The 14,068-nt window shown below is 35.8% G+C and overlaps 3 protein-coding genes and 2 long non-coding RNA genes across 7 annotated transcripts; 2 read left to right on the top strand and 3 right to left on the bottom strand.

The window, feature by feature from the left end:
* Positions 1-98: 98 nt before the first annotated feature.
* Positions 99-1,226, bottom strand: LOC121228088 (putative receptor like protein 25). The gene is made up of 2 exons (XM_041111225.1): positions 1,109-1,226; positions 99-946 (listed from the first exon to the last, which is right to left on the bottom strand). Exons 1-2 carry the CDS (start codon positions 1,224-1,226, stop codon positions 99-101), a joined length of 966 nt encoding a protein of 321 aa, XP_040967159.1.
* Positions 1,227-1,241: 15 nt separating this feature from the next.
* On the bottom strand, positions 1,242-3,419 carry LOC121228087 (receptor-like protein 7). Its single transcript, XM_041111224.1, has one exon. It carries the CDS (start codon positions 3,417-3,419, stop codon positions 1,242-1,244), a length of 2,178 nt encoding a protein of 725 aa, XP_040967158.1.
* A 3,021-nt stretch (positions 3,420-6,440) lies between these two features.
* Positions 6,441-7,561, bottom strand: LOC121228171 (uncharacterized). 2 transcript variants are annotated; one of them, XR_005925702.1, is made up of 3 exons: positions 7,392-7,494; positions 7,021-7,134; positions 6,441-6,791 (listed from the first exon to the last, which is right to left on the bottom strand). It is a non-coding gene; the product is annotated as an uncharacterized lncRNA (long non-coding RNA). The 2 variants fall into 2 exon arrangements; XR_005925701.1 differs by having other exon boundaries at positions 7,021-7,561.
* A 500-nt stretch (positions 7,562-8,061) lies between these two features.
* On the top strand, positions 8,062-8,905 carry LOC121228170 (uncharacterized). The gene is made up of 2 exons (XR_005925700.1): positions 8,062-8,512; positions 8,610-8,905. It is a non-coding gene; the product is annotated as an uncharacterized lncRNA (long non-coding RNA).
* Positions 8,906-10,023: 1,118 nt separating this feature from the next.
* On the top strand, positions 10,024-13,938 carry LOC107899563 (transcription factor bHLH140). Of its 2 annotated transcripts, none has more exons than XM_016825317.2 (6): positions 10,024-10,238; positions 10,349-10,476; positions 10,639-11,564; positions 12,120-12,624; positions 12,711-12,881; positions 13,522-13,938. In XM_016825317.2, exons 1-6 carry the CDS (start codon positions 10,202-10,204, stop codon positions 13,849-13,851), a joined length of 2,097 nt encoding a protein of 698 aa, XP_016680806.2. In that variant the 5' UTR covers positions 10,024-10,201; the 3' UTR covers positions 13,852-13,938. The 2 variants fall into 2 exon arrangements, with proteins under 2 accessions (XP_016680806.2, XP_016680807.2); XM_016825318.2 differs by having other exon boundaries at positions 10,095-10,242.
* Positions 13,939-14,068: the final 130 nt, after the last annotated feature.

Raw genomic sequence — 14,068 nt, 5'->3', positions numbered from 1 at the left:
CAAACTTATACACCAAGAGCAATGTTCAGCAAGCTGAGTGTTGCCTAAAACTGTAAAAATGATGGCTTTGTTTCCTACGACGCTCCTTTTTATTTTTGCTATAGCCTCCTTCCTTGGATCCACTGAGCTATTGTTCTATGATTTCTGTTTCTGTGGTCCAGCTTAGGGAAACACTTAAAAAGAAGACGATCAATGCGCTTGAAATACCATATCCTCCATCCCTTCCAGAACATAAGAGGTAAAATGACAACTCCTAGACCAAAGACAAACCCTATCTCAACACTTATCAAATTCCAGTTGATATGGTTACCAGTCCTGGGATTTGAATCTTGGCCGTGGTTGGGAGTGGCATCTTTGCACTGTTTCGTCAATGGATTCCCACATAGTCCGTTGTTACCTTCATAAGACTCATTAGTAGATGTTGCAAATTGCTTTCCAGCTGGTATGGGTCCCTCCAGTTGATTGTGGGAGAGGTTAAGGACTGCGAGGAAAGTTAGCTTTAAAAGCTGTTGAGGAATACTGCTACTCATGTTATTACTTGAGAGGTCCATGGATTCCATCTGTTGCATCTTTCCTAGAGATAGTGGGATTTTTCCGCTAAGAGCATTGTGTGACAAGTTTAGAACATGCAGTGCTTTGAATTTTCCGATCACATCTGGTATTGGCCCTTCTAATTTGTTGCATGAAAGGTCAATGGAGGTGAAAATAGTTAGGATTTTCACCAGCTCCATCTGTAGACCTTTGTTGGTAACTGTAATACCGTCTGGATAATAAATTCCAGCGAATCGTAGAACCTCAAACTGAAGGTGTTTAACATTTAGTTGAGCTTCATCGTCATAAGCCTCCATTGCCTTCCATCTTGCTACGAATTTGTTTGGTAATTTTCCATTAAAACTATTGTGGACCAAGTCCACAATTTGAAGCTTTGGCCAGGGGCGCCTGTCGGCTGGACAACCAATTTCCCCATGAAATTTATTTGATCACAAAACAAGAATCCTCAAACTGGTTATGTTCTTCAAATGGCAAGGGTAGGTGTCGTTGATGTGATTGTTACCAAGGTTTAATACCTCAAGCTTTCTGCACCTACCAAGGGATATTGGGATCTTACCTGTGAGCTCATTGCCATTGACATCTAGTGTTTCTATGGAACACTTTCTTGAAAATGCATTAGGGATTTGGCCACTCAGATTGTTGCCCCTAAGGTTCAGTACCCCTAGAAGATCCATCTGTCCAATTAAACATTATGGTATGGCACCACTCAGACTATTGTTGGACAAGTCAAGAACTCGCAGATTAACAGCCTCACATATTGATTTAGGAATGGCACCTGTAAGGCCATTGCTTGAGACAGAAAAGAAAATAGTGTAGGAGAGGTAGTCATCAATGTTACTTGGTAAAGAAGAAGTAAAATTATTGCTTGAAAAATCCAGATAGGTTGCAGATAGAGGCAGAGTTGGGATATGACCAGTGAGTCTGTTAAAACGAAGGTCAATGACTGAAAGATTGGGCACTATTTGATAAGGTTTCTGTAGACCCTCAAGCTGATTAAATGAAAGGTTCAGATGCAGGAGGTCATCACTGACACTCCAAATCCAATTAGGTACTTCACCTGAAATTTGGTTTTGTGAAAGATCCAGATAGGCTAATCTTGATTGGTTCTTTAGATCAGGGAAGACATTCAGTTTGCAGGACGCCAGCTTTAGTGTAATAATCTTGGGAAAGGATGACAAGACCGAATAACTCCCAGTTGCAATGACAGACAGGTTGTTGTGTGAAAGGTCAAGATATATGAGATTCACAAGCTTCCGAATGTCGTCTCCTGGCCGTATGGTGCCACTGAAATTGTTGGAAGAAAGCACCAGAACGCTAAGTCTACGGAGTTCAAAAACATACACAGGTATCGGCCCTTGCAATTGGTTGTAACTGAGATCAAGAGTATCAAATAAGGATTCTCTCACTTTTGGAACACCAGTAACCTCACCATCAAATTGATTGTTGGAAAGCCAAATCTTCTTCAGTGAAGGGAGTGACACAAGAGAGGAAGGAATATTCCCATTAAGTGAATTGTGGATTAAATCAATATGAGTAAGGTTTGGAAGGTCTTCCCACTTAAATGACTCGATCTTGCCACTCAGTTTATTATAAGAGAGATATACATGGGCAAGAATTTTGGACAAATCAAAACATGGGATTTGACCGGTAAAGTTATTGAATGACAAGTCCAAGTAAACAAGTTGTTGCAGGTTGGAGACTGAACTCGGAATTGCTCCGCTGAAATTGCAATGCGAAAGGTCTAATCTAGTCAAGTTCACAAGCTTGTCTATTGACTGTGGTAATGACCCAGAAAACTTTGTTCCGCTAAGAACTAGGTTCTGAAGAGACCCATTATGATGGAATTCAGGCAAAGAACCTTGAAGTTTCTCATTGTCAAGTACATCAAGAGACTGTAGCATCCTTACCTGGAGTATCTCTCTTGGAAATTGTCCATGCAAACCGCAAGAAATGAGCCGCAATGACGTCAAATTTGGAAGATGAGCAAGGAATGCTGGAACCACAGCAGATAAATTGTTCCTATCCAAGTGAATAATTGAGAGGTTCTTCAACTTTTGAAGGGAATCTTCAATTGGTCCAGAAAGGTTACAGTTGGACATGCTCAACTCTTCCAAATTGGTCAGTGAGGATAACCATTTACACCACTCATTTCCTCTTGCTGAAATTTTGACCCCATCAAGATGGAGAGATCTTAGCCTTGTGAGATTTTCAACAAGCATATTCAGGTTTGGCTTCTCAAGTTTCAAGGGTCGTCCATCTCTAAGAAATAAATTTACAGATAAATTTAGAGTAATCAAGCGTGAAAACTCAGCCGGAACTTTCCCTGTAAATCCAGCATTTGACAAATTAAGATAGCTCAAATTTGAGAACTTGTCAAACCTACAAGGAAAACTGAAGTTGAGTGTGTTAAAAGTCAAATTAAGGTGCCGAAGATGCTGAAGATTGAAAAGACTACTCGAATTATCAATTGTTCCGGAAATTAATTGGTTGCTCAAGTCGAGTATGATAACCCGACCACTTTGATCACAGGTTATACCATCCCAAGAACAGCAATCCTTGCTTTGGTCCCATTTTACCATCTTTGCAGACAATGAAGAACTCAGGCTTTTCCTCAATCCGAGCAGCATGCCTTGCTGATGGCTTTGACATTGACCAGAAACCAAAACTGCAGTGATGATAAAGAAAGTTGCAATATATGAATAAAAGAAGAGCCATGAAAGCAGTGAAATGCTCATTTTTGTGAGGATAATGGAAGACAATGGCACAGCTGCAGAGTTGGAAATTGCTGAAATATCAAGATGAGAAGTAACGGTAGACTCGAAAAAGCTCAGAGGGAAAGCAATGAAGGAGAAATGACTTTCTCTCATGAAAAAAACTGGTTTCCATGTTTAATGGATGCGGCACAACTTGTAAAGCTTTATTGCTGGAAGGCTCGACTAGTCAATGGAGATTGGAGAATAAAATTGCAAAAAGAAAAAAAGAAAAAAAAGTGTCTATTAAAATTTTCCATTTCGTTAATAAAATTTCCACCAACTCACACCCAATAAAGTTATAACGTGAGCTTGGAAATTTTTAGCAGACGAAACGAATCTTTCATTTCCCCTTGAAAGGCCTGAGTTTTGAGCAGTCAGTCTTGGACGCCATATTACAAGAAGTTGGTTTGCCTTTTCTGCTTCTTTCTTTTGTGAACTATTATTGGTGTTTGAATCGAGTAATCTCCGAATTACCTTCAGGAATGTAAGTTTTCACCGACGATAAAGCTGCCTTCTTTGTGTATTATTGTTTGCTGTAAACTTCTCTTGTGTAGACTCTCTACTCTTCTTCTATCGGCTTTTCTTTAGTGTTATGGCCATGAAGACTTTGGGTCGTTGGAAGTTTCAGCTAACTTGGAAAAATGAAAGCAAAGACTTTATTGGTATTAATTAATGCAAATCATACCATCCCCTCATGCACGCTAAGTTGCTATCTTTAACCAGTTATTTATGAGTGCATGCAATTATACTTATACAATTAATTACAAACACATAATTCTGTTCCATTATTTCCTGAGATTTTGCTTTATACTCCTTACCCTTTTTTATACAAGTCAACAATTACGCTACAATAGAAAAAGAAAAAAAAAATGTTATTAATATAGGGATTGAATTCTAAACCTCATGTCAATCTTATTTGTTTCACATTGATGAAATTTTGGAACAAAAATAGTTTAGGGACGGTAAAACTCAAACCATCTCATGGATTCTAAATTGATTTCGTTTTGAATAGAGTGAATTTTTTTGTTTAAAAAGTGGATGCGAGGTAGGATATGATGGATTTTTCTCTTTTGGATAGTGGGTATAGAGCGGTTATAGTAATTGCTTGCCCCACTTTTGATACGGGAGCAGAAGAATATCGTATTCAAACTATTCGACTCGAGAAAGAAAGATTTGGATCTGGCTTACAAAAAAGAAACCAAATAAATTTAGAAAAATAAAGAAAACAAAAAATTAACTAAAATAAGAAACTTAAGAATAATTCAAAACAATAGATAAACAAAAAAAACGAAAGTTAGATGGATTGAATAAATTGATAGATATGGCGTATAGATAAATAAGTGTTCAATTGAACCATATGAGATATAAACCCAATTAGGGGCTCTAATCAATCCTCCCATAAATAATCTTTGGCAGATTGAAAAATAAAAAAATGAATTCTCATGACTTATTGAGAAGAAAATTGCATCTAAAAAATCAAAAGAAAACAATATTGTACAAAAGAAACTAACTCTCAAAATTAAAAATTTTATTAATCTTTATATGGGTTAGTAAATTATATCCAAATAAAACTCTCAACTATAATAAAACTCAAATTAATCTAAAAAAAATATAGTTTTAAACTAACTCCTAAACAACTTAAAATACTTAAAAAAATATTTTAAAATTCAGAATAAATGAATAATAAAATAATAAAACCTAATAAATACAATATTTGGCTCATATATAATAAAAATTAAGCCTAAAATTCGAACGCAATATCATTTAAATTTGAATTAAAGCCTAAAACTCATAATTTTTAATAACAATCTCATCCAAAATTTCTACTCACATAGTCTTCACTAAAACGATCATAATTTGAGTTATTGAACTCGAAATCGAGTGATTCAAAGTGCATTGCGAAACTAAGAGAAAAATATTCGTTCAATATTAAGACATATTAACCTAAAAATGCCCGGATCCCTTTCAAAAATGCACCGCAAATCGACTGATTATAACATTGCTAGGCATGTAGGCTTGATTAGGATCCTTGAAGTGTAATGTCTAAACTTGTTATCATCTTCCACATGGGCTTATTATCATGAATTGAGATTTTAAGTTCACAAATAAAATTAGGCCTTTTTAATTTATCATTGCTCCATATTGAACTCCAAAGTCCATTATTTTGAAGCTTGAATTCTTCTTCTCGAATTTATTTTGTGATAAAGTCTTAAACAAATAAATTGAGTTTTGGGCTCCGTTTGTTTGCTAGTAAAATATTTTCCGGAAAATACTTTCTAGAAAATGATTTACTTTTCTGGTGTTTGGATGAATCTGTGTAAAATATTTTCTGTTATTTGGCAGATTTCTTGAAAAATATTTTATAAAGGGTCTGTTTCATTGTTTATTTGAGTTTATTATATATATATTAATAAATTTATATTTTAAATTGTTTTTACATATATTGCAATGATTAAATAAATCAAATTAAATATGTAATAATACTCAATTATTAAGCTAGAATATTAACAGTCATAAATTGAAAACAACCAAAGTCAAATAAATTATTTGTAATTGTGTTATAAAAAAACAAAAAAACAATGATTGAAGAATTATAAATTAGCTTCCAAACCACAATTAATACTAGAAATTAATAATATTATCCAAATGCATAATTAGTAATACACCACATGATAACAACAACATTGCCCAAGTGCATAACTAATATTACACCACATTCAAGTATCAATATCTTCAACCTTAAGAAAAATTTTGAAGTCAAATTAAACTTAACATGTATATACTTAAAATTATAGTTTTCTACATCAAATTATTTGTGTGATCTTCTTAGGACCTTCAGAACATACAACAATGTTTTCATTTCAACAGCTTCTTCGAGTTCTTTGACCAACAATTAGTATTGGCTTATCTTAAGAAACCAACATGACATTAGGCTTGAAATACAAACAGTGCATTATCACTAAAATGCCCAAGAGTCTCTTTATCCTTGCCTTGCCTCTTATATCCAAACCAAACAAAGCCTGGATCTAACTCATGCACACCAAAAGACAAGATGGCAAACACAAGACATAGATCTAAGGATGTAAATATACTCATCCATTATATCATGGTTCTTATGGATAGAACAACATAAACTAGTAATAAATTGCTTATATTATGGAATGTCAAATTGCATCAGATGAGTTACATATAACCATGGATACTTATAATGGCATATTTCTAATACATCAAAAAGTACACTTCAAAAAATGTTTATTTGTGTTAGTAAGGAAATTGTTATTACAAGTAGTATAACTTGCCCAAGAGATGAACTATAAAACACAATAATTATTAGAAACCTGGACACAGGCACCCCAATAATAGAAAATGTGACTACCTGCTCCAAAGCAGCAAAATCCTCATTTTGTTTGGTAGAGTAAAAATCATGCTTCTTTTCTAAGATATTCTCATTAGCAACAATTAGCTTCGAGAGGTAGATTGAGCAGTCTACAATTAAGCCACAGAACATGCTATGTTGTGTCAGTTCCTTAGTAAAATAAAACGCTGAAAATATAGATAAACGGAAAGAAATTATGGTCATATAATTTATAAAACAAGCATATTCAATATGAATATTCAAAATGCTGCCTTCACTGGCCTTGCTTTGCAGTGAATTCTATGGAGATATTTTACTAACAAAATTTTCAGAAGAAATAGGATTTAAAACTGTAGAAACCTTCGAATAGCCATCATTTTCTTTTGACCTGGGTTCTTGAAAGTCGTTACTCATATCAATTAATTCTCAAGTTTAGCGACAAAGCTTCCACAAAAATCCCCCGCCTCTCCCCCTCTCGAACCAGATCAACAAAAACGAGATTCGAAAAATAAGCAAGAAAAATGATTACGAAATTATTTGCAACAGTTAAATGAATTCCAAAATTTCAAAATAAAAACAAGAAAAAGAATAAGCTAACGATGCAAAACCCAGAAACAAACAGATTTTAAATAAAGCATAAAAAAAAGCATAAAAAAGGAAGAAGAAGAAGAAGAAGAAGATTCTTCAACAGACAGATGAAATACAGAAAATAAAAAGCATAAAAAACTTACGTTGATTGAGATTCAGGAAGGGACAGATGAAGAACGAAAGAAGGAGGAACCAAATTGGTAAGAGTGGAGGAAGATGGAAAATGTTTTCCTGGCAAACTTGGATTTGAATCTTGTAATTGGGCTTTAAAAAACTAAGTCCATCTCCATCATGGACCTCGAATTGGGTTGGGTTGCTCGTATCAACTCCTACCTGGTCCACTACATATCTTTTGCAGAATTATGTTTAAATACTTGACTATAAAACTATTGAAAAAAATAAAAATAAATAGTAATGCATCCAATATTTATGGAAGTGATAATAAATTTCAAGATTGTACATCCAATTATGAAAAGGTAATTAATATAACAATATCCATAGGGGGTTGGTAGGGGCTCCGATCCCCCTAAAATACAAAATTGTTATTTAGACCTTTAATTTTTTTAATTTAAATTAGTAAAGATAAAATTACAGTTTGACTCCTTTAAAATGATAAAAATTAGATTTAATCTTTTAAAAATTATAAAAATATAGACTATAAAATATTAAAATTTCATTAACCCCTAAAAAAATTGTTATAGCTCCCCCTTATATGCGTACTACCCGACCGATTGCCATCCATACTGTATATATCATGGCAAATCATATGCAAAACCATTGAGCTGCCCTGCTGGAATTAAATTTCACCTGCATTTGATTAGCCTCCACTGAAACAAACAGAGCTAATGAGCTTTACCACTCTTTTTTATCAAATTCGTTTCGACCCTTAACCCAAATTCACTATTTATTTAATATAATTTAAAAATTAAATTTAAATAAAAAATATTTTTAATTAGTAAATAACAATTTGGAGCAATATATGTTCTTCTAAACCTATTCCTTTCTCTTTCAGGGAAACCTTTATCATTTGGAAATAAATTATTTTCTAATCGTTGGCCCAAGTTCAAGTAATCCAATATTGTTGACTCTGGATCGGGTCGGTATCTCTTCCTGCTAGGGCTTTATAAGTTATATATATAAATGGTGTAGATGGTAGAAATCCTTGCCAGCAATTGATTGCCGCCTCTGCATCCGGCTAGGGTTCAACGAATAACCGAGAAAGCGGCATCAAGTTTCCTTTTATCCTATCACCATGAGAGCCAAGGTAATGCTGTTTTCCTTTTTGTCTTAATTTGTTCTTATTTATACAATAGATCTTTGAATGATGTTTCATTTATGGCATCTTACATGATATGTAACAGTGGAAGAAGAAGCGCATGAGAAGACTGAAGAGGAAGCGCCGAAAGATGAGACAGAGATCCAAGTAGACAGAACCATCAGCCCCTCTGTTATACGAGGTTTCACAATGTCTTAGCTAATATCGGTGTACTTTTAGGGTCCACTTAGTTATCTGCCATTTTTATTTCAGTTTTAAGCTTCTTTTTTGTCTTGGGTTTCTATTGTCTTTCAAGTTGGTGCTAATCCGACTGTGGGATCATGTATCATTGTTGAGAACAGTGAATTGCAAAAAGCAGCAGATTTTAAGATTGGATTTTAATTTGAATTTCTCTTCTAGTCTCCAATATAATAAAAAAATTTCTCTGCTAGTCTCCAATATAGTAAAAAGAACCCTAGTAAATCGACTTGTTTTCGTGGGTAAACTAGCGAGAGCTAAAATGTTAAGATGATTGGGAGACTGAAACAGATGAATCAGAAATACAGAAAGCAGCAGCAGTGGCAGTAAATGGTATGCTAATTACCAACGAATTTCATGCAACAAAGATGCATTCCTTTAAATTTCAATGTCAGTATGTTTGCATGGGCACCTTACAATTAAGTTAATAATCTACCAAAGACTCTTTATTGGCATCTCAAAAATTAGGGTTGTTTCCTACTCTGTAAATTTTGATTCCATGGTCAAGTTTCCCATTGCGGCTTTCATTGTTGTTCCCAACCTCGATTCTTTTTCTTATAGAAGGGGGAAGCTGTGTGTAAATGCTCTGAATTTTCTATAGATAGGGGACTAAGGGAGCTGCCAGGTTTGCTAAAGAAAAAAAATGGATACATGAGAAAGGTGGAAATGAAACATGGATCTCATTGGATCATTTCAAGTTCGAGATCTAATTTATAGTTTAGCTCGAGCTCAAATGAATTGAGTTTAAGTATCTTTAAGAATTGGATCAAGTTATTTTTAAATTTAGGCTTAGTTTGAGATAAAAGTATTCTTAAATAAATTATGTTTTTAGAAAGTTGGTCAAAAAGTATTTTTTTCATAAGTTTAAAATTTTAACTTTTTTTTTTATTTTTTTCTCAGCATTCTTAAATTAATTTATCAATAAATGAATTTTTTATATTTTTAATTAAACTATTAATTTACCCAAAAATAAATTAGCTTGTGTAAATGAGTTCAATTTTATTTCAAAACGAGTTTTGAGTTTATAGATCATATGGTATTCCATCAAATTCAAACTAAATTTCGAGTAGCAAATTCCAAATTAGATTCTTAAACATAATTTCGTTTTAAATTTTATCTATACAAAATCATCTTCTCGAGATGATGTTGTTGGAAGGAGAGTAACCTTAAATATAAACAATTAAACCAACATAGGAGAATTATAAATAAATAAGGATTTTGTTCCCTTAGAAAGGCTTCCCCCTTGGGCCTTGACGCGGAAAGAGGTCCATTTCCCGGTAACCGAACAGAGACCGGGAGGGGTTCTTAAATCATAGCTATAAAATGTACTTACCTTCTACCCATAGATACTATGCCGATCGGCTATCGCACTTGAAGCTTGTAAGACAAGCCTCGGCATTTCCATCATAATCGAACAGTGCTTGGAAATTACTTACAACAATGGAAATGGACATCGATGGCGCCTGTAAACCCAAAGGTAGGTATTCCCCTTTTCCTGGTCCTATGATTCGATCCTATTCTCAGGTTGTATCATCGTACTCGTTACTAAACTTCTCCGTGTGTGCGCCCTTCTCTTCTTTGAAAAAGATGAAGAAGGAAAGGCAAAGGGGAAGCCAATCGTGGCGATTTTGGTGGGCGCACCAGGAAGCGGCAAGTCCACTTTTTGCGAGAACGTAATGCTGGCCTCTTCACGTCCCTGGGTTCGCGTCTGCCAGGTTTCTCTCTTTCTCTCGTTAATGGAAATCCGGTGTTTTGAGTGGAAATTTATGTGATGTTTTGACTCTTGATCCTTCTATTTTAAGAACAATGAATTGGAGCTGCTAGCAAGTGAGGTGTTTTAAATGTTAAAGAAAAGATTGATTTATTTACGCTTGCAGGATACTATTAATAATGGAAAAAGTGGGACAAAGCCACAGTGCTTAAAGAGTGCAGCCGCTTCATTGAAAGAGGGCAAGAGTGTATTTATTGATAGATGCAACTTAGATAAAGAGCAGCGGGTTGATTTTGTAAATCTTGGTGGTCCAGAAGTGGAAGTGCATGCTGTTGTGCTTGATCTCCCCGCCAAGCTTTCTGTATCCCCTATAGTCAAACGCACTGGGCATGAGGGAAATCTGCAAGGTGGAAAAGCTGCAGCAGTTGTGAATAGAATGCTGCAAAACAAAGAATTGCCTAAGCTGAGTGAAGGGTTTTCTCGGATCACTTTTTGCCGGAACGAGACTGATGTTGATGCTGCTATTAAAACCTACACAGCAGTCGGTCCTTTGGACACTCTTCCACATGGCTGTTTTGGTCAGAAGGATCCCAATGCCAAAACTCAACTTGGTATAATGAGGTTCTTAAAACGACCCCATGAAACTAATACTCGGGATTCTGTCCCTTCTCAACTTACTGAGGATAAGGGTCCATGCGGCAAAACACAAGAAACTGTTTCATCATCGTCAGGCATGGCTAGTCAGAAGATAAAGGTCAGTGAAGACATGGCGCCAGGTTCTATTAGTCAGGATGAATCTGATATTCCAACTCTGGCATTTCCATCTATTTCTACAGCAGATTTCCAATTTGACCTTGAGAAGGCATCTGATGTTATTGTTGGGAAAGTAGAGGAATTCATGGATAAGCTCGGTAATGCCAGGCTTGTTTTAGTGGACTTGACTGAGAGATCAAAGATTTTGTCTTTGGTTAGGGCTAAAGCAGCAGAAAAGAAGATCGACTCCAAAAGGTTCTTTACATTTATAGGAGATATATGTCAACTTTATACAAAGGGAGGTTTGTGCTGCAATGTAATAGCTAATGCTGCCAACTGGTAAGCCTTTTGTATATATAACATACTTTTCTAATATCTGGTAGCTAAGTGAACAAGTACAATAGTAACTTTTAGGCAGAGGAACTTTGCTGGTAGTTATTTTTCATCTTTCTGCGTCCTTCGGGTTCGCTGATATAGAACACCATGTGCACTAATGCTGTAGAGCTTATCCTCCAGAATTAATAATATCTATGAGGAAAGATCAGTCACCGGTTTTAACTATAATGTTGTGGAAGTTCATTCTGTCTACCTTGATGATGTTAACTATGAGCATACCAATGTCTGAAATCAAGGTATGAAACAATTTGTCTAACTTGATTTTGGACCATAAAAAACCTTCCGGCAAGTTTATTCTGTCTGAAATGGAATCTTTAATCTTCCTACTTTAGGATCTCACAAATAGTTAGATCAGATATCCAATAGCTATGGAAGTATTTCTGTCAAGTGTGAATGCATATCATACCTGCTTTCCAGTAACGTGAAACATAATACTTCTCACAGATTATACATATTTTTTTTTTCTATAAATGTAAACCAAGAGATTATTTTGTTCAGGCGTCTGAAGCCTGGAGGTGGAGGCGTAAATGCCGCAATTTTCAATGCTGCTGGTCCTGCCCTGGAGGCTGCAACCAAGGAGCAGGCTAGATCTCTTCTTCCCGGGAATGCCCTTGTTGTCCCTCTGCCATCAACTTCTCCTTTGTATTCTAAGGAAGGGGTGACCCATGTGATACATGTTCTTGGGCCAAATATGAACCCACGTAGACCAAATTGTCTAGACAATGACTATGTTAATGGTTGCAAAGTTCTTGGGGATGCTTACTCATCACTGTTCAAAGGGTTTTTATCCATAGCAAATACCCAAGTTAAGGTTCCCAGGAGTAGTGGAAGTATTTTGTCAGGGCCTTCAAAATTAGAAGATGAGATTAGTGGAACTAAGACAAAAATGTGGGCTCCGTGCCTTCAGGCTCTCTATAACATTGCCATGCAGCCCGAGAAGCATAGCAAGCAAGTGCTTGAGGCATCTGACGATGTTGTTGTACTAAATGATATATATCCAAAGGTAAAATACCCACCGTCTTCTTCCAGTCTCTCTTATGATGATTTTTCAACAAATGAATAGTTGGATTCTTTTTCTTCCTTCTGCAGGCAAAACAGCATCTTTTGGTGTTGGCAAGAATTAAAGGTCTTGATACCTTGGCGGATGCACGCAAAGAGCACCTTCCCTTGTTAATGACAATGCACGAAGTGGGTTTGAGATGGGTTGATAAGTTTGTAGGTGAAGATGCATCATTGGTTTTCCGCCTAGGTTATCATTCGGTATGCTAAACACCCTTCTCCTGATTTTGTTTTTGTTCACATAGTTTTTAGGTCTGATAAATGGAGATACAACTCAATACATGATTGAAATTGTCTTGGATATCGCATGTTGGTAATCATAGTGTTTCCTGAACTCGGGCAAGTGGAACATATGTAGCATGAAGAGAACAACCTTAGTTGAATATGCCACTAGACCTAAGATTTGACTGAATCCAGAAGCGTGTGGGTTACCAAACACAAGAATCATTTGATTAGATTCACTTCAATGTAGCATCCAATTAATAGCAGTATGATGCATACATGACAGATGCAAAGGTTGTAGAAAGGCCAAAGGAAAATATAGGTTGTAATCTTGTAGATGCAGACAAAGAGATAATATCATGGCCCCAATATATTTATGGATAAAGAACTAAATACTTATAGCAAAAATATTTTACGACAATCGTTTAACAGTTGTGAAGAAGTTTAAGAATAGAGTAGTATGGTCATCCGTATAGGAGAATCTAGCATTTTATTATGCTTCAGATTACAATCAATCTACCCATGTGTCTTGGTCCGTGTCTTGTCATCTTCAATGATTGGTGGACAGTGGAATGTGCCATTTGAACCTATGGTGTGTTGCATATATCTCCTCCTGCAGGTCCCTTCGATGCGCCAACTGCACCTGCACGTTATTAGCCAAGATTTCGACTCCAAACATCTCAAGCATAAGAAGCATTGGAACTCTTTCACCACTGCATTTTTCCGTGATTCTGTAGATGTAATAGAGGAAATTAATAATCAAGGGAAAGCAACAATTCAAGATGAGAAGAGACTAATGCCAATGGAGTTGCGTTGCCACCGGTGTAGAAGTGCTCACCCTAACATTCCTAGGCTAAAATCACATATCAGCAGCTGCCAAGCTCCTTACCCTGCAGATCTACAGAAAAAGGGTCGATTAGTGCCTGAGCAAACTAACTCTGGCCTGTGACCCCTAGGTGTTTGTAAACCATGTTTCCCTCAATTTTTGCTGTATATACAATGAAAAACAGTGGTAAAAGTATCACATTTTGCTTGATTTGTCAGCCCTAGAAATGAATTTGCTCGTGGTTGACTCGGTGGCGGCTCCTCATGGGGAGCCGATGGGACCTTGCCCCCTACCACTAATCCCCAAAGATTTTGAAAAAAAAAAGTAGTATCTTTTGAGT

This window comes from Gossypium hirsutum, chromosome A04 (genome assembly GCF_007990345.1).
Source record: "Gossypium hirsutum isolate 1008001.06 chromosome A04, Gossypium_hirsutum_v2.1, whole genome shotgun sequence".
In the NCBI taxonomy this organism is placed as follows: Eukaryota; Viridiplantae; Streptophyta; class Magnoliopsida; order Malvales; family Malvaceae; genus Gossypium; species Gossypium hirsutum.
The sequence above is the reverse complement of the archived record's forward strand: the minus strand, read 5'-3'. Positions and strand labels throughout refer to the sequence as shown.